Source organism: Urocitellus parryii, chromosome 6 (genome assembly GCF_045843805.1).
Source record: "Urocitellus parryii isolate mUroPar1 chromosome 6, mUroPar1.hap1, whole genome shotgun sequence".
Taxonomy (NCBI): Eukaryota; Metazoa; Chordata; class Mammalia; order Rodentia; family Sciuridae; genus Urocitellus; species Urocitellus parryii.
In genome coordinates this window covers 133,565,201-133,584,990 of record NC_135536.1, presented here as the reverse complement: position 1 = coordinate 133,584,990, position 19,790 = coordinate 133,565,201, and the positions used below count along the sequence as shown (strand labels likewise).

General features: G+C 46.6%; 1 protein-coding gene across 6 annotated transcripts; it reads right to left on the bottom strand.

The window, feature by feature from the left end:
• Positions 1-5,906: 5,906 nt before the first annotated feature.
• On the bottom strand, positions 5,907-19,790 carry Plin1 (perilipin 1). Of its 6 annotated transcripts, none has more exons than XM_026388227.2 (9): positions 19,639-19,790; positions 18,957-19,015; positions 16,364-16,568; positions 13,764-13,846; positions 11,809-12,073; positions 11,191-11,363; positions 9,098-9,289; positions 8,263-8,508; positions 5,907-7,275 (listed from the first exon to the last, which is right to left on the bottom strand). In XM_026388227.2, the coding sequence occupies exons 2-9, from the start codon at positions 18,999-19,001 to the stop codon at positions 6,931-6,933; spliced, it is 1,554 nt and encodes a 517-aa protein (XP_026244012.1). In that variant the 5' UTR covers positions 19,002-19,015; positions 19,639-19,790; the 3' UTR covers positions 5,907-6,930. The 6 variants fall into 6 exon arrangements, with proteins under 6 accessions (XP_026244012.1, XP_026244017.1, XP_026244013.1 ...); XM_026388232.2 differs by having other exon boundaries at positions 9,098-9,250; XM_026388228.2 differs by having other exon boundaries at positions 19,568-19,651.

Here is a 19,790-nt window from a genome sequence, read left to right as displayed (position 1 = left end):
GTAGAGATAGATAGCATAATTAAAGGGTGTAGAAATTGTCAGCTCTCTTCAGATAGAACTATAATAGGAAAACTTCAACCTCAAGTAATAGAAGCCACAAGTTAAAATTACTTGAACAATAAGACCATCTGTTGTCTCACAGTTAGCTAAGTGGAGGGAAGAGGGCTCCCATGCAGGTTGAGTCAGGGGCAACATTGCCAGGACCTGGCCCTTTCTTTCCCTTCTCTCTCTCTCTCTCTCTCTCTCTCTCTCTCTCTCTCTCTCTCTCCACCCCCCCCCCCTAGAGATTGAACCCAAGGGTGCTTTACCACTGAGCTACATCCCTAATCCTTTTTATTTATTATTTTTTGAAATTTTGAAACAGGGTTTCACTATGTTGCTGAGGCTGGCCATGAATTTTCTTTCGATCCTCCTGCTTCAGCATCCCATGTTGCTGGGATGATAAGCATGTGCCACTATGCCTGGCTAAACCTGGGTCCTTCAACTCTTCTTTCTGCCATCTCCTTCAGACACAAATCATCCAGAGGAAAAAGTGAGCATTATGTCCTGCTTTTTTGATCAAAGGATCCTTTCCTATGAATGGTTTTCTTTCACATCTTATATGCCACCTGGCTTGAACCTATTCACCCCTGAGCTAATCATTGGCAAGGTGATGGCGTTGCTGTAATGGGCTCGAAGTATCCATGAGATCACATGGATATTGGGAAGTCATCAAATTGTCCACAACCACATGCTAAAATTTTCAAATAGGAGAGCCTGGCCACCTGATCGGCATATCATGAAGGACTGTCATTTGGGTACCAAATATGTATCTCTTAAGAAGTTGCAGAAGCTGTGGCATTTTCTTTTTTTTTCTTTTATTTTCACATTTTGGGACAATTTTATTGAGAAAGCAGAAGAAAAATGCACAAGAGCTCTGAAGCCTTCATGGTGGACTAGCAAACACAAACTTTATTTCTAGGTAATCCCTTCCAAATCACTCCTCCGAACATGGTTGTAGGGGAAATCTCCGTGCTCCTGGGTCCCAAAGGTTGCAGACTCAAGAAGCCTCAGAGAGTCTTGCACAGAAGGGCCCGGATCCACTCCCATCAGCCTTGGCTGGTCTCCTGGCCTCTGGCAGGGGAAGGGGGAAGAGGACTCTTACAAGGGTCACCACCACCAGAGGTCTTGACCTCTAGACCTCCCTCACCCTTGCACCTGGAACACAAGGGAGCCCCAGCAAATGGTCGATGGTGGGGCACCTTAGAGACCCCCAACTTTCCTGGGGTTTCCTGAGGCTTCTTTTGGGTCACAGACACCTAGTCCAGTACAGAAGGCTCTGTGTCCTGGTGCAAGGTGCTGTGTGCTCTGGGAAAGTCATCATTCCATGACCAATGCCAGATAAGAGGTTCTTGGGGTGTGGAATGCAGGTTGCTGTGGAAGGTGTGGCTGTCATAAAAGATAACCTGTTGCTAGATGTAGAAGGGCAGCGACTAGGGCCAAGGATATATTGAGCTCAGGATTGGAGGCCTCTGGGGACCTGGCTCCTTGTATGCAGAATTCCAAGCCTGTTGCCACAGCAGGGAAAGTGCTACTCTGTGGCCTTGTGGCCTCACACCAGGTACCACCAAGTATGTGGGACTCAGCAGGCAGCAGATTTGGTATTTTGAGACTCTTCTGGCCTCCAGAGAGTTTCTAACCACAGACTGGGAATCTGGGTGATGCTTGCTTTAATCTTGACCAGAGCTGGATAGTCCCCAATGGCCGACTGCAGGCTGTAGAGCTGGAGGAACCAGTACCTGCACAAGTGGCCAAGGCCCTGAAACAAGAGAGATCAACAGTGCTCTCCTAGTCTGAACAGAAGCTTCTGGAAACTCTCTGGTCAATCACTGGCATATGAGTCCACTTTAGAGGAGTGAAGAAGCAAGATTCTGATATCCTCAAATGATGGCAGCAGCAATCAAGAACTAGTACTAGGGGCTGGGGATGTGGCTCAAGCTGTAGCACGCTTGCCTGGCATGCACAGGGCACTGGGTTCGATCCTCAGCACCACATAAAAATAAAATAAAGATGTTGTGACCACCGAAAACTAAAAAATAAATATTAAAAAATTCTCCATCCCCCCTCTTAAAACTAGTAATAGGTGAATCGAGCTTGCACCTGCTCAGCTGTGACATTTTCTATTGAACAATTCAATTAAAGAGAAACTAACAATTCAAGCAATTTGGAAAAGAAGATGCAACCCCAGTGTTCTCTGACATGCTGCAGAGTTACACCATGGTCCCAAATATTCTAAATAAGTTGGGGGCCTGAACAGGAATGGTACAGAGCAGCCTGCCACCATGAGGACCAAAAGGACTGTTTAAGACTCTGAACTTAATGAAACCAAACACAAAACTTGAATTTTTATGCACATAAATGTTACAAAAGGTGTTAATAATGGATGAAAAATCACATTCCAGAGCAGTTTAATTATAATTATCATTGCAATTATAGTAATTAAGTAGTTGAGAAAATAAAATTAAAACATTTATGTTACAATAAAATTTTTAGAGAATTTTGTAGTGCTAGAGATTGCTGGACCTATCAATATGAATTTATGACTTTAGAAAGTAGTACACTTTTCCTAACTCTTAGCCATGAATATGGAATTCTTTTATGTCTAACACCAATACCCACATGGAAAAATCTGGTATGCATACCCCAGTGTCCAAATTTGGGGTTTTATCTCTATTCCCTATAAAAAATAATTGGTTCCACTTACTAGGTCAAAAACTAGAATATTTTGGGGTGTGGGTCAGAAAATTCAGGTGCTTTTAAAATGTGTGATAATTTCCTGAAAGGACAAAGTCCCCAACTAAAAGGAGTTCCTACAAGTAAATATGGGCATTAAAAAGCAAATTATAATTATAGGTAATTGAAACAAGTTGAATCTATAGAAATTCCTTTTGTGGAGTTGGGTAAGCTGATTTTATTATTTACATAGAAAAGCAAAGCATCAGAATTAGCAAAACTGCAGGTGGACAGCGTGGGGGGAGTTGCTAAAGCAGATAAGAAAATGTATTTGAAATTACTGTAATTCAGATAATGTGTTAATGCCACAGAAACAGATGAATCCATGTTTGGAAGCTAGATTTATGACAGAAGGTTCAGTGCTAATTAGTAGAAAGCTGGACTATGCAATATATCAGTCAGAATCTGTGGTCTCCAATTAGATTCAAGAAAACATTATTTAGGCTGAGAGCAGTGGTACATGCCTATAACTCTAGCTACTCAGAAGGCTGAGGCAAGAGGATCACAAGTTTGAGGCTAGCCTGAGCAACTTAGCTAGATCCCATTAAAAAACAATAATAATTGAAAGAGCAGGGAATGTAGCTCAGTGGTAGAGTGCACCTGGGTTCAATCCTTAGTGCTGGGGGAAAAAAAGATATATTATATGGCATTAGCTTCCAGCTGACTTCTAAGAGCACTCTTAAATTTCCTACAGTATTAAGTTAAGGAGAAACAAAAACTTCGAAGCAAGAAGGAAGAGTAAAGGACAATCAGTTCTCCACATGGATGTAAAAAAATTGGATCTCTACTTAAATCATAACAAAAAAAGTAATTACATGTAAAAAGCAAAACTTGAAAGTATTAAAAGAAAATACAAAGGAATATTATGATGACTTCGTGTCATGGAATAGTTTTTTTTTAAACAGAGCTTAAAATTGCAAAGTAGAAAGAAAAATGTAATGATAATTTAACCAGGTTAAAATTAAGAACTTCTGTTCATTGAAAGAAACCATGAAAAGATAATCACAGCTGGAAGAAGATACATATATAGTTGATAAAGGATTAGTATTCAGGAAATAAAAGAACTTCTAAGAATCAATGAGAATAAGAAAAGTTACCAATAGAAAGATGCTCAAAAGTTTTGACAGACATTATACAGAGAGGAAATATGAATATTCAAGAAATATAATGCAATGTTCCATATCATTGCTCATCAGGGAATTAAATCCACATTGAGATTTTACATTCATCAGATTTAAAAAAGATAAAATAGACAATATCAAGTTTGGGTGAAGACATTGAAGGTGAGAATGTAGGTCAAAACATCACCCTGGAGGACAATTTATCAATTGTTGATGATGCACATACTTGAATTCCTCTCCTAGCCTATTCCCTAAGAAACTCTTAAAATAATAGTATTGCCACAGGGTATGTAATAGCTAAAAATAAACAATTCAAATGTCTATTGAAAGGAGAGTGTTGTGGTAGATTTCAAGTTGTCCTCTAATCCTCCTTTTAGGACCCCTGATTTTTAACTAGCTCCATATCTACTCCAAATGAAAACTATATTTCCCAGCTTCCTTTTTCCACTAGGTGGGGTCATGTGACTAAGTTCTGCTCAACAGGTTATGAGTAGGAGTGTGGTGAATTGGAGGTGCATTTGTAAGTTGGAATACAGGGCATGGAGTATTCCTCTGGAGAGGGACCTGAGCATCCCAGGGTGAAGTGGAGGTCTTTCCTGAGTCCTGAGTTAACAAAGATACTGAGTGTGAATGTGACTTCACATCCACTTGACCAAGAAGGCTTATCACCACAGCGATGCCTCCCAGAACAAAGAAAAGGCCCTCATCAGGTTTAGATCCAAAGAAGCAAATTTCTGCAGTTTGAGGAGGTACTTAGGAGGTATTTTGTTCTTGTTTCTGGCCAGGATCAGGGCACCAAAAAAAAAAAAAAGAGATTTTTATATCATATACTACTTCCTGTGCTGTCCTATTCTATATACTGGCCCCTAACATCCCAGCTAAGGTCCAGGGCTGGGTGAGTGATTTGAGCCTGGACAGCAGGCATATTAACAACTGCAGCCCTGCCCAGGCCCCAGCTCTCATGGGTTACCGAGAGGATGGCTTTTCTGCCTTTGGGAATATGCCTAGCAAGAAGGATCACGGAAATATGGAGAAATGGATAATTTCAAGTGTGTTTCCAGAACCCCAAGAGAAAAGCAGCATGAATTAGTGAGGGGCTGGATGGTTGGCTCTTCTCTCTGCACTTCCAGGCCTGATGTCTCTTTTGCAGCAGATGCCCTTGGAGCCTTGCCAGAGTTAGGCTGGACTCTGCCTTCGCAGCCCTGTCATATCAGCTTTGAAGGGTCCCTCTTGTCAGATCCACACCTCCCTGCCCCCCAGGGAATTGCTGCTGCTTGTGCGATGTGTGGGGGGATGGTCAGCCGTGTCCACATGTGTATGTCCACCAACCACTCCCTTATCCCCATTCTTGGCATCCTAAGACTCCAAAACTATGCATGGAAGCCTGTGACTCATTATACCAAAGACCTGCCAAGGCCCCAGGGCTCTCAGGTATGCAACAGAAAAGGGTTCAAATGAGTGGAAGAGGATTTATAGGGGATTGATGTCTATGGATGTCTAAAAGGAATGACAGACAAAATTATCTGTGTATATTTCTGTAGCTGCAGATTAAAATAACTAGGAAAATAGGGTTTTGTTTGGAAGACTACTTGACATTATCTATCAATATTTAAATTTCACATACCCATATAATTTATGCTATAGATATATCCACACATGTATAGAACACTATTTGGGTGATGCTGGAAATCAAACACAGGGTCCCAAGCATGGTAAGCACTCATTCTACCACTGAGCTACATCCCCAGGCCTACATGAGGCATTTTTGATGAGGATATTTATTAGAGCACTGATTGCTATTGCAATTGCACTACTGATATTTCAAAAAGATTGAAATCAACCCAAAAGTCTGTCATTAGGGAGCTGGTTAAACCAAATGTAGCACAATCATGTTATAAAGTACTTACCATTAAAAAAAGCAAACAGGGTATATGATCTATTTATATCTATAAATAGAAATGATCTATTTATATCTATAAATAGATCTCCAAAATGTATGTTCAGTGAGAAAAGAGAAAAGCACCTGAGCATACTATCCCACATGTGCACATATATGTGGGGGTATGTGCACATGCTCTTGCGGTGCACAGCACATAACTGGAAGAATACATGACAGAACTGGGAGAGGAAAACACAGAGGAAATTCACAGAGGAAAACACACAGCATTTTGCAATGTTTAAATTTTTTAAATTATACTTATGCATTTCCTAGGTTTACCAAGTATTAACATTTCCCAAAACAGGATCTGGAAAGAACAGTGGCTATAGAGTCCATATATACGGTCTACATGATATAGACTACGTGGGGTGGAACGTTAACATTGTAGTCCCCCAGCATTTAAAAGTGACTATGCAAGTGGAAGAAAGTAATGATGCAAATGGAAATGTGGCTGTGAGCAAGAAGATGGCATCACAGAGGACAGACCAGGCACTTGGTCTATGTCCTCAAAAAGTGATGCCAATATTTTAAATAAACACACAGAGCTTTTGTACTTGATTATTATTCCCTTCAAAGTAGTTTGCTGAGAGCCTAGATAATCAGAGGATCTCTGAGCTGAAGGCTAAAAATGTGTCAAGAACTCCTGTCAAGAACACCACATCAGGGTGGTGACATTTTTACTCATTTGGAAGCAAAATATTTGTCCACAGAGGAGGGATCTGAATTTTGGAAACAGTCAAATGTCATTTGGCTACAAGTTCCGTTAAAAATGTGAGATATCAAGTTAAGCAATTAGTTTTATAATTAAAACAAAAAAAAAAAAAAGAAAGAATGAATGAAAAGAAAATCAGAGCATGCTGTTGCTCTAGTGCCCCTTAAAAATCTGCTCTGATGGTCAAGCCCCAAAAGGATGCTTTTAAAATGATGTGTGCCTTGGCAGCACGGTTGTGGTGAGGTTCGGGCTCCCAGGAGGACTCCTCTGAAGGAGTCAATGCTCGCTTGAAAGTGTAGGTTCTGAGGATTTGTTAGAGAAACCCGCCCAAGCCCATGGGGGTGGCGCAGCCGTTTGGGGCAGGGCGGGGCGCGGGCGTCCGGGGCTCAGCTCTTCTTGCGTAGCTGGCTGTACTGCGTGCGGCCCAGGATGGGCTCCATGACGCTGGGCCGGAAGAAGCTGTCGCTGACCCTGCGCTTCGGCTTCTCGCGGGGCATGGCCAGGAAGCCGCAGCGCGGTACGGAGGTCGTCTCCATCTTGTCCTCCAGGCCGGGGCCCCGCGCGGTACGAAGGCTGCTGCGGTGCTGCGCCAGGCGCGGCGCGGCCGGCTCCGGGCTAGTGGGCGGCGCGCCAGAGCCCTTGCGCTCCGCCTCCCGACGCTCGGTCTCAGCCGGGGGATTGTCGATGTCTCGGAATTCGCTCTCAGGTTCCATCAGAGACAGCCTGGGGAGCTGAGAATCCGGCAGCCACGTTAGATTCCCTACTTGGCCCTCGTCACTACGCCTTGGGTCCACCACCCCTTCTGGGGTCTTTGCCTTCATTCCCCCAGGAGTGGCCACAGGCTGGAATGTGAGACAGCAGGATGGGGGTCACTAGGGTGACCCGCGAGGTTCTGACAACTCTGATCTCCATCAGCCAGACTCCTCAGGCAAGGCAAGCCATGTCTCCAATGTTTCCAGACCTCTTGGGCTTTTCTAAGGGGGACTTTCAAGGGGAAGTCAGTGTCTTTAGAAACCCTCCCTTGGATTATAAGCTAAATGCAACCCACACATTGACCCAGCCAGAATCAGGGTACCTGCCTGGGCATGTTTGGAGCCCAAGGTGGACAAGCTGTCTGCCAACCCCCACTGAATGCCTCTTTGTGGGAGTGACTGAGTAACCCAGCCCCTGGCCAGCTTGAAGAGCATATACCTCCTGTCCTGCCCTGCCCAGCCCTCCTTGCACCTGCTCAATCTGTAACTTATTTTGGGAAGGGGCCTAGAGGCTCCCAAAGGGATGGCATTGGTGTCTCTTGGGTTTTTCCTGTTGGGATAGGTGATAGAATTGGGACTGGGCTAGCTGCCTTCTTTGGAATTCATGGCCCACCCCTCAGTGTGTCCTGGAAGCCTCCCAGCAGGGAAGCCTCTGTCAGGTCCTTCAGTTGGTAGCTAAGGGGTGAGGGCTGAGCCACTGGGAATCCCTAGACTGATAGTGTAAGTCCTCCACTGGTGAGAGAAGCGGGCATGTCAGGGAGAGCCCTCCGGTCAGGGCCCTAGGCCTCTATATTCTTGGGTTTGGGAAAGGCCTCAGTATGTCACAGTGTTTCTGGGGCAATGAGAATTGGAGCAGTTCTCCAGGGATGGGGGAAAGGTGGGAGACTGCAGCATGTCAATCAACCCTCCTTTATCTGTCCTCTCCAGACCTCCCTGGGAGACAGGTTAGCCCTGGATGGGACTCACCGGCACATAGTGCACCACTGTGTCCACCACGTTGTCAGTCACACCCTTCAAGGCGTCTGATAAGGACATGGCCCTCCCCTTGGTGGAGGAGACAGCAGGGGCTGGTGTGAGGTGCAGTATCCTCCCTGCTGTGCCCAGCACAGCCATAGGTGCCCATGTTACAGCTGAGATGGTGCCCTGGAGAGTCTTCTGCAGGGTGTGTGCCACACTGCCCAGGAGGCCTCTGGAGCTGGGCAGGGTTGCTTCCTGAGGACCAGAGCAGGGTCAGCACCTCCTACAGTGGCTCTCCTGACCTTTCCCCTCCCACCAGTCCCAGAACTAGAGGGGAAGAATGTAGACACCAAACCAAAGAATGTTTAAGCCTGGCTCTGCTGTTAGCTGTGTAGCCTTGGGCAAATCACCCTCCAGTTTCTCTTTTCTTTTGTTTCTTTTTTTGAAGTACTGGTATTGAACCCAGGGACACTGTACCCCTGAGCTACATCCTAAGCCCTTTTATTTTATTTTACTTTATTTTGAGACAGGGCCTTGAACTTGTAATCCTCTTGTCTCAGCCTCCCAAGTCACTGGGATTACAGGCGTGCACCATTACACCCAGCTCCCCAGTTTCTTCATCTGCAAAATGAGAGCATAATCTCTACCCTGCCTCTCTTAGGGGGTTTTTGTGAGAGTCAACTGAGTGACATGGAAAAACTTGTGCATTTGAGGGTGAGGGAGAGTCCTGCACCCATGTACCCTGTCCCTGGGATGGGGACAGAGACCTTTTCTTCACCCTGTGTCTCTGCTGTTCACTCCCATGTGGGTTGTGGGGTCTTCAGGTTCCTGCTCGTCTCCTCACCTCACTGAGCTTGTTCTCCTCAGCCTCCGATTCTTCCTCCTCCTCTGTCTCCTCGCCCTCTGTGTCTGTCTGGTCATTGTGATCCTCATCCTGAGCAGCAGCGAGGTTGTGCAGCCAGGGCACTCGTACTTCACTCTGCCTCCGGGATACCACCTGCGTGGCCATCAATGCACCCCATTGGGCCAGGCTACTCTGAAGGAGAGATGGTAGCAGATGGCTGGCCTAGCAGCCCTGCTTAAGGCCAGGGGGAGCCCCAACAGCCAGAGTCCCTCTCCCCAGGGCCAGGGGCAGAGTGGTAAGCCACTTGGTCCCAGCAGACATTTCTCAGCACTTTTTATTGAGGGTAACTTATACCATTGAAGAGCACACATCTTTAGCATACATTTCTATAAACTGTTGTAAGTACACATCTGTGTAACTACCATAGATTGATAGAGACCATTTTCAACACCTCAGAGGATCACCCAGGGCCCAGACTTAGTCTACCAAGTCCTTTAAGAGTGAGCACTATTCTGATCTCTATCACTATGCATTTGTTTCTCGATTTTTTTTTTTCTTTTTGGTGCTGGGATTGAATCCAGGGCCTCACCATGGCAAGCTCATGCTATATCATTGAGCTGCCCCTCTGACTTTCATGCCTTTTGGGAGGGGGGACCAGGGAGTAAACCCAGGGGTACTTAACCACTGAGCCACACCCACCCTTTTTTATATTTTATTTAGAAACAGGGTCTGACTGAGTTGCTCAGTTGCTGATGCTGGCTTTGAATTTTCAATCCTCCTGCCTGAACCTCCTGAGTCTCTAGGATTATAGGTGTGTACCACCACACCCAGCTCCATACCTATTTTTCAGCTTCACATAATGTGTATTTGTTCGTGAATAGCTTCTTTAGTTCCACATAATGCTGTGATAGCCATCCTTGCTGCGTATACAAGTGCTTCCCTTTTTTCATCCTTGTATAATATTCCCTTATGTAAATTCACCACCATTTGCCCATTCTGGTATGAATGGACCTTTCTATAGTTTCAAGTTCTTGGTTAAGGATAAAGCTGATAGGAACATTTTTGACATTGTCTTTTGGGAGACAAAAGTGGTCATTCCCCAAGGGAGTCCATATTGTATAGATTTGGGGGATGCCATGAATGAGGGCACCTGAGCTTCTACTCACTCCAAAAGCTGGACCAGCTATGTGGATCAGTCTCAGGTCTCATTGGTAAATGACACTTAATGCAGGGGACAGAGGGGAACCACTACTCCTGTATCCCAGTGGAGCCAAACCACCTGGTGCACAGCAGGTTCCTGGCATACATGTGCTTAATGAACAATCCAGGCCTAAGAATACTTTTAAAAGTACCACTCTCATGATGGCCGAAAGTGGTCATCTTCTTGCTGACCCTCATGCTTTAATGTTGTTTTATTTCCAATCTTGGCCTTAGTTTCTTACTAAAGTTCCCAATGGGGGAAAAAAATCCAGCCATCTGAGATAAAATACACATAGAGGTGGGGTGGGAGCTTCAGGAGCTAACCCATGTGAGCCACAACCTAGCTTCCCCCAGGCCCCCAGAAAGGGGCTGGGGGGAAGCTAGGTTGTGTCTTGGACCAAAAAGCTGGGGGAAGCTAGATTTGCCTTGGATACAGTGGGAGTAGAAATTAGAAGCCTCTAGAAGGAAAATCAGAAGCCAGGGGACAGTCATAGACCAGGGCCAGTTGGACTGCCTCCCTCACAGAAGGGTTTTGTGCTATAAGGATGATACTTCCTACTACCTGGATAGCAGATGGAGTCTGCTCCCTTGCAGGTGGGAGGCCTCACAGCAAGACACCCATGAGGGGATGAAGTTGGGGAACTCAGAGGGAGACAGATGTGGGTGGTGGGGCAGGACCACTCCAGAAAAAGGGCCTGTCCTCTTCCCACATCCTGCCCTTTCTCTCCCCCATGGCTTGGACAATTAGCTCTCCTCTCCTCTTAAAACCCCTTGTTCTTAGACCTAAAGTCCCAGCCCAAGTTGGAAGGGAGAACATTCCCAAGACAGAAGGGACCAGGGGGCCCTCAGTGCTCCCAGGCAGGATTCAGGCAGTGCTCAGGGCAGACACTCACCAAGGGTGCTACGCCTGGGATCCACATGGCCAGGGAGTAGCCCTGCTTCAGTGCCCAGGCTGTGGTCTGCATGGTGTTTCGAGAGAGGGTGTTGGCCAGGGTCCCCACCCTGCTCACAAGGCTTGGCTTGGCTTTGGGAGGCTTCTGGGCCCCCTGGTGTCCAGGAACAGAGGCTGGGTATAAATTTGGGAGAAAGAAGGGAAAAAAGATGAGAAAGGAGCTGGGGGAAGCTAGGTTGTGTTTTGGACCAAAAAGCAGTTGCCCTAATTCTAACACAAACTCACTTTTTTTTTTTTTTTTTGTGGTCTTGCCATTGAGCCTAGAGGTGCTCTACTGAGCCACATTCCCAGCCACCCCCCTTTTTAAAATTGAGACAGGGTCTCATTAATTTACTGAGACTGGCCTTGAACTTGCAATCCTCTTGCCTCAGCCTCCTGAGACCCTGGTATTTCACTTTCCCTTTTTACAGATGGGGAGAGTAGACCGATAATTATGGAGCACTCTGAAACTCCCTCTGGACCTTCCTGTTCTTGAGCAGTGGCTGGATGAGCTCTGGTCTCCCACTCTTTCCCAAATACATGGCTCCCCAGGAAACATGGGTGGCCTTATGGCAGATACCTGACTCTTCCTTGGCTGGAGGGAGGAGGTACTCTACCACCTTCTCAATGCTGCCCAAGGCCAGGTCGGCCCCTCCAGAGGCCAGTCGGCCAGCTCTGGTGTTAGCAGCATACTCCACAGTCTCTTTGGCCATCCCCCTCGCAAGCTCATAGCCAGCCAGAGTGGCCCCCAGGACCTTGTCCGAAGTGTTTGTGATGGGCACACTGATGCTATTTCTGGCACTTCGAAGCCGGGTGGAGATGGTGTCCTTCAGCTCAGAGGCGATCTGGGAAAAGGTGGAGAGAGGGTCAAACACATGAGTCTCCTCCTAGCCCCTGTGAGAACTGCCCTCTCAGAGCCTCAGGCCCTGAGGCCAGCTCCCTGGAAGGCATCATTTAAAGTCCAGGGGACTGGCATCTTTGTGTGGGCACCCAGATTAAGCTGTGCCAGTCACTTTGACCTCCAGTCTCCCTTACACCACTATGCTGCCTGTCAGGGTCCTGCTCATCCTTTGAGGTCAGCCTCAAAGGCTCCCTGCAGGTGGCATCTATTCTGATACCCTTGTGCAAATAAGGCAAAATTCTGTCCTGACTCTTCTGTCCCTCCCTCAGAAGGCTGGTTCCATCTGCATTTATATTGGTTTATAGATATAGTTAACTTCTTCTAAGTTCTTCACTGAAAAAATTTACCTTCCTCCTAAATAGCCTGGGAGCTCCTCTGTGAAAAGACACTGATGCCTTTATTTTTGGAAGAGTGAAAGGAGTAGGATTTATTCAAGTGTGGAGAATAGAAACAGAACTCTTGCAAGGACAAGAGGGGACCTTAGTGTGGTGAGCCATTTCTGTGAACTGTGGCCGCCATTACAAGATGGCGCTGGTTTCCGCTGTAGTCTGTGAAAAACAACTTCTTATCAGAATGAGTTGGCACGCTGTGACTTGGCACCCTATGAGAAAAGTCCACGTGGCAGTTGTGCATTGGGGCTTTATCTGCTTTATTAAGGCTGGGGCACACGGGAGTAGTAGTAGTGGCAGTAGTAGTAGTGGCAGTAGGAATAATGGCAGTAGTAGTAGTGGCAGTAGGAGTAGTGGCAGTAGGAGTAGTGGCAGTAGGAGTAGTAATAAGAGTAGTAGTAGTAGTAGTAGAGAGAGAAACAAGCTAAAAGACATGTCAAAACAAAGGCCTGAATAAACTGCTGAAAGAAGATTCCTGAGTTGCGTCTTCCTTGCGGGCAAGGGGTCGCGACACCTTAGTAGGGGTTATCCATTTTTTGCCCTTTATGAGGAAAATGAGAGTAAAGAGCACTGGCCTGTCCTCCTGTGATCTCTGCTTAGGCTGTGTGGCTGGGCAGTGTCACTGGTTTTCTTATCTGTACAATGTGGGTAACAAGTCTCATCCCAGAGGACTGACAAGCAGATAAAGTGAGAGAGCTCTGTGAATCATGTCATGGTCCCTGAATAGGGCAGGGCTCAGTGAATATTTATGGGATGGTAGGTGGTTGATCAATTAAATGGATGAGGCCATTGAAGCTTATTCCCCCAAAGTGCCTAACGCAACCAGCCAATAAACATGTGGCCAGGTGAAGTGATTTTTTTCAGTATCATGGCCCATAAAGAGCTGGATCTCTAGGACATGGGGCTGCAATCTTGGGATCCTGATGAGTGTGACCCATGATCTTAGGTAACTATAGTCACCAAGTGGTGCAAGGCAGACCCATGGAACCCCAAGTCCCAGAACCAGATATCAGGAAGTTGTGGGACCCAATCAAGCTCCTATTTGAGTTTTCCCAGGATTTGTGCCGTGACCCCTCTCCCATTTGGCTCCATAGGAAGAGGAAGAACCTGTTGTGCTGCCTTAGGTACAGGGGGCCACCACCAGCCTTGGAGACTGCTTGCCATGGATACTCAGACTCCCAGCTCTCCTTTCTGAGAGGCAGTGACAGCAGTATAGGCATCACTGGGGAAGAGGAAGGGGCTCACCTTTTCAGGAGGGTACTGGAGGGCCGGGATCTTTTCCTCCAGATGGTCCAGGCCTCGGCAGGCCAGCTCATTGGCAGCTATGACTGGAAGGAAAGGGCCGTGTTGGGGTGAGCCCTGCCCCCCACTGTGAAATCTAGCAGTGGCTTCAGTGCCAAAGAAAGCCCTCAGATCCCCAGCTCTCATCCCCAGTTCTGCCGCCTCCTAGGCACCCGCGAACCCAAGGCCCTTTGCCATCTTTAGCTTGTGTCTCCTTGAGACCAGGGCCAGTTTCAGGGTTGCTCAGACATGCACTCAAAGCTTAGCTCCTGTATTACATGGCTCCAGGCAAGACACACCTGTTGGAGCCTCAGCTTCTTCATTTGTTTTTTTTTTTTTTTTTTTTTTTAAAGAGAGAGTGAGAGAGGAGAGAGGAGAGAGAGAGAGAGAGAGAGAGAGAGAGAGAGAGAGAGAGAGAGAGAGAGAGAGAGAATTTTAATATTTATTTTTTAGTTCTCGGCGGACACAACATCTTTGTTGGTATGTGGTGCTGAGGATCGAACCCGGGCCGCACGCATGCCAGGCGAGCGCGCTACCGCTGAGCCACATCTCCAGCCCTTCTTCATTTGTAAAATGTGGTGCCTACATCGCAGGGTGGATCAAGGGAAGGAAACTAATACTACCCTCCCCTCTTCACCTTCCTCTCCTGCTCGGAGGCTCTGGGTGAGCATGAAGAAGAGGGAGAACAGAGATGCCAGGTGGGCAGAACTCTGGGGCCTTGGCATTGGCCTTGGTGGAGCCGGGCATAGGCCTGCTTAGCTCTAGAGGCGAAAAACTCCCAGTCACAGCTGGTGCAGGCTCCAGATTGCCCAAAGAGCCTTGCTTTTAACCACTAGGTGTCAAGATGGTGGACAGTGTGAAGAGAATCACAGGGAAGAGAAAGGAATTCCCCCAGAGAGTGGAGCAAATACCAGAGGATGCTAACATTTCAGAGAATATTGCTCAGGGGCTGTCAAGGACATAAGTTCTAGATACCAGTTTTCAAGGGTATTCATACATGCTCTTTCATTTATTCTTTATCCCAATGTATTATTAATTAATCAATTAATTAATTAATTTTGCAAAATTCTCAAGCAGCAGACAGCCCAAATGACTTGGCTCTTTTCTCCTCCTCCTTTTACTGGTGGTATTTTTTTTTTCTGGTATTGGGGATCAAACTCAGGGGCACTTAACTACTGAACCACATCCCCAGCTCTTTTAATATTTTATTTAGAGACAGGGCCTCATTAAGTTGTTTAGAGCCTCACTAAATTGCTGAGGCTGGCTTTGAACTTATGATCCTTCTACCTTAGTCTCCCCATTTGCTGGGATTACAGACATGCACCACCATGCCTGGCTAGGTATTGGGGATTTAACTCAGAGTCACTCTGTCACTGAGCTACAACCCCAACCCTTTTGTTATTTTTCTGTTTTGAGATAGTCTTATCGAGTTGTGAGGCAGGCCAGCTCATTGGCAGCTCTGACTGGAAGGAAAGGGCATAGGCCTGAATTTGCTTGAATTTGCTATCCTCCTGCTGCAGCCTCCTGAGTCATTGCAATTACAGGTATGTACCAGTGTGCCCAGCTTGGCTGTCTTCTCATTGGACAGAATGAGATTCAGGGAATGTATTTAAGGAGTTTACAGGAGGGGAGGCTAACCCAGGGCCTGGGTCATCTTTACAACTGTCCTGCTTGTTGTGTGGAATCCTCCGATACCCACAGTTCTCTACTTAGTACAGTGGAAGGTGCTAGATTTCTTAGCACTGTTGGGATTTCTCTCTGCTCAATCAAAAGCTGTGCCTTAGAGATCATATTTTTAGATGGGGCAGAAATTTGCATGGGGCAAGTCCATTAAGACTCACATCAACGGTTGTTTTCCACCTTTAGGTCTCTGGTGGGTAGCTCTCTGCTGTCCCCACCTGTTATCAGCCAGAACCATCAGCGGTGGGTGGGCGGGTGGGTGGACTTCCCTCTCCAGGTCAGCCCTAGTGTCTGCTATCCCTGTCTCTGTTCCAGACTCTGTCAGTTCTTGCTGCTACTGGAGTTGGATCTAGGGTGGGTCTGGTCTGTCACCAGCCTCACCTTCACCACAACTGGCATAGCTCTGCCCATCCCTTTCCCTGAAAATTCTTTGGCCCATCATTGCCATCTTAGGAAGATGCCAGCTCGGCTGTAGTTGAGGCATGTATAGCTGGAAAAAGAACTGTATTTTTTTTTTTTCAGTACTAGGGGTTGAATCTAGGGACAGCCTATCACTGAGCTACATCCTCAGCCCCATTTATTTATTTATTTATTTATTTTAAAATTTTGAGGCAGGCTCTTGCTAAGTTGCCCAGGTTGGCTTTAAACTTAAGATCCTCTTGCCTCAGCCTCCTGAGTTGCTGGGATTACAGATGTGCACCGCTGTGCCTGGCTTGTATCTATATCTTTCTATTGGTAGATGAGAAGACCTGGAGTTGGGGTGAGGCAGATGGGGAACAGTCAGGCAGACAGATGGGCAAGTTACCAGATGATTAGACAGGCTGACACGTGGTAGTGAGTGTCAGTGGATAGGTGGGCAGTGGCCAAATGCCAGGAGGACTCACACTGGGTGGACAGCCTGCGCACCACGGGCTCCATGCTCCAGGCGGCCAAGTTGCTGGCGCCCTGCACGCCCTTCTCGTAGGCATTGCACACGGAGGCCACCAGGGGGTGGGCTTCCTTGGTGCTGGTGTATGTCTTCTGGAAGCACTCACAGGTGCCGCTCACCACAGGCAGCTGCATAACGCGCTGCAGCACATTCTCCTGCTCCTGGCAGGGAAGAAACGTGTACAAGTTAACCATCTCCTTTCTAGCCTCCCGGGAAGGTGACTCCAGGGCTGGGCAGCCATTGGCAAAGCTATTCTGAGTCCCAGAGACCTGGGAGGAACCAAAGCCAAAAATGTCTTGGATGCCTTGGTCCTGGGAGCCTGAGGGAGCCCACAGGGAAAACAAGAGCCAGCCTGCCGTGGCTTTCTGGCCATAACCCGTGCTCTGGGGGGCTGCTGAGGCAATCTGTTCCCAGGAGCCAAGCTGAATTGCAGCACCCCTCCTAGACTTACTGGTAGAGAGCAAGTGTTGTCAAAGTGCCTGTCCAGAGTTTTAGTCCACCTCTGAGTGGTGGCTTCATCTAGGCCTATTCCATCCAGGTCTTTCTGAGGTCCTGCCTCCCTGCTCATGGAAGCTGGTCCAGTGCTAAATACACTCTCCTTCCCTCCCATCTATTTCTGCCTTTCATGTCTTCTCTGAAACTTCCTAACTCTCCTCCCTCACATCAGAAGCCTCTGAGTTCTTCCCTGGGCTGTCTCTGTATTGATGTCACTGTGCTGTGATTCCCTGGGTACTTGTTACTCTCTCTCCCAGTAGACTGTGCACTCTGTGTTCTCAGTCCTAGCCAAAGAAATGGATCACAGAGGTGCACTTTGTAGAATGCCTAAGTTTTCAGTGCGCCCAGAATGGGAAGCTTGGCCTCCAGGAGGCTCTGTGGCAAGAAGCCTTTCCAGAATTTCTTTGCTAGTCTTGCATTTGCAATTGTAACTGCAATCCATTTTCACCCCCTCCCCATCCTATTCTCTTCATTCTGAAACAACTCTGAACTATTCTATTTCATCATTCATGGATTGGTGTTCTCACATCTGAAGTCAAATTTGTCTCCCTTTGAAAGTTACTTCTCTGTACTAAATAAAATAGCTCCAGTTCCTAACTTGCTCCACACCATGGTCTGGTGACCTCCTTCTCTGGATATGCTACAGCTTAGCACTGTCCTTTTTGCCAGTGACTCTGTGATTCAGCATTATCACCATCACTTTGCTGACAGGGAGACATACTCAGAGATGTGAATGACTTACCTAAAATCACACAGCTAGAAATTGACAGAGCCAGGATTCCAAGTCAGACTTGAAATGGCATATCTGGAATTTGCTTTAAAATAATGTAAGGTGAATTGATACGGGTGAGGATGAAGTAGTTTGGCTGTGGATTCATGCTAGTGAAGGGTGCATAGGGCCTTACTATATTCTTCTACCTAGTCTTATGATCATAAGAATTCTCCAGATTAAAAACACCCCAGATGTGACTCATGCTCAAACTCTGCATAGCTTCGAATGTGCCACTATGGCAGGATTCTTTCTGTCCTAGCAGCGAGGACCTAATGCTAAGTTAGCAGGGCCATCAAGGACACACTGGACAGAGCAGGCCACAGTATTTTAGCTTTTCATCCTGATGGTGAGTTGTAAACTGGAACTAGAAAAAGACTTGGATAAGTCACAAAAAAGTATTTTCTTTAACATTTTGGACAGAGTCTTAAAGGGTTATTTGAGACAAAACCAAAGGGAGAAGCAGATGCTGGGAAAGGAGGAAAACTGTTAAGATATTACTGCATATGACCATTTTACGCCTCTCTGTGTTGTGGGCTTCAGTATAAAACTTCGCATGTGAACCCTTGTGCAGAGGTTAATTGAAGCCTAATTGGTGATGAGATGGGTTTATAATTTTAAAGTTTCACTAACCATTTAAACTGTGCCCAAATAATAGAGGTTTTGCCAAGAGGCATCAGGCACACCTAAAAGGATCAAAATCACTCCAAATCACAGTGAAAATCGCAACAGCTGTGAACTAGATGAACCATTCACAGTATAAATGATGCTGGAGTCACAAACTGCAGTGGCTCTGCATGAATACATTCAGCTGGCTGGTGGTGAACAAAACAGGGACGTACGCAGCAGGGTTTAGAATATGGTAGTTCCCTTCCTTTCTATTCTTCCCCACCCCCAGCCAGGATTTGTGTCCTTTTTTCCCCCCAAGGGCTTAGGGTTTTTTTTTTTTAATTTTTTTTAAGTTGTAGATGGACACACAATATCTTTATTTATTTGTATGTGGTGCTGAGGATCGAACCCAGTGCCTAACACATGCCAGGCAAGTGTGCTAGTGCTGAGCTACAACCCCAGCCCAAGGGCTTAGTTTTTAATTGACATTTTTCCCCCTCCAGAGCCTTCCATAACCCTCTGCAAAAGGTAGTGAGAGCAGGAATAACTGAAACATGGTCAATGACCTAGTTTATAGTTTAGACATATCTTGCTCCAGCTCCCCTGAATCTCCCTCCTGGCTCCTTCCTCCCATCAGGTGTCCATTCCCTACCCCGCAAGAGCCCAAGTTACTCACAGGAAGGTCTCCATCCAGCAAGGTTGGGCCCTTGTTGACTGCCATCCTAGTTCTTCACACTGCAAAGCAGAAAGTCCCAGGTCCGTCAGAGGCCCGCAGGCTTGCAATCCACAGTTTCTTACCTCCCATGGCCACCCACTGGACCCAGGCTGTCTGGGGGCACAGAATGTCATTTCTTAGAGTTCCAGAGCACCAAGTTGCTTCTCACCTACTGGTCAACACCATGTTTCTTATAAAGGTTTACGATAAGAAATGAAAAAATGCAGGTGGCCATGAGAGATAAAAGGTTTTAGATGAAGTACTGGGCTCTTCAAATGAAGATCCAAAAGAAACTAAAAGAATAAGTTTTAGGTTTACTCCTTTATAAAAAACAAAACAAACAAAAAAAAACCTGTGGTTTAATTCCTCTAAGAAAGCATCGTGTCCCTCTATAACTCAGCTAGGCAAGTAACCAGTCACTCATAAAACTAGCTATTTCAGCTGTGTTCTGGAAAAAACTATTGACCACCAAACAGCTACTCTAGAGTCCTGGTAATTCACCTTGAATCTTTCCCTCAATAGTTTCCCTGCAGGTCTCTTCATCCCCAGTAAAAGTCCCAAGAGGCCTTTACCCTCAACTCCTTCCCTTTAATACTCATAAACAAGCCAGGTAAGGAGAATCCCCCAGGATCCTCACACTCACTGCAACTGACCACCACCTCAGCCTCACAGAGCCCACACTGTGGAGTGCCTCCTCGGCAGGAACACTTCCAGCCACTCCAGGGAGTCTTGGGCAATGCTACCAGGCCTCTCAGCTAGAGGAGGGCAGAGAAGAAGAGAAAGTTGGAGCAGCCT

What these genes read in the sequence shown, in the direction of transcription:
- Plin1 (XM_026388227.2), bottom strand. Translation starts at nt 19,001, where the DNA reads ATGGCAGTCAACAAGGGCCCAACCTTGCTGGATGGAGACCTTCCT. An exon ending in TGCTGGATGGAGACCTTCCT is followed by an intron (nt 16,569 to 18,956) that starts GTGAGTAACTTG and finishes CTTCCCTGCCAG; the next exon opens with GAGCAGGAGAATGTGCTGCA. An exon ending in GCGCAGGCTGTCCACCCAGT is followed by an intron (nt 13,847 to 16,363) that starts GTGAGTCCTCCT and finishes CTTTCCTTCCAG; the next exon opens with TCATAGCTGCCAATGAGCTG.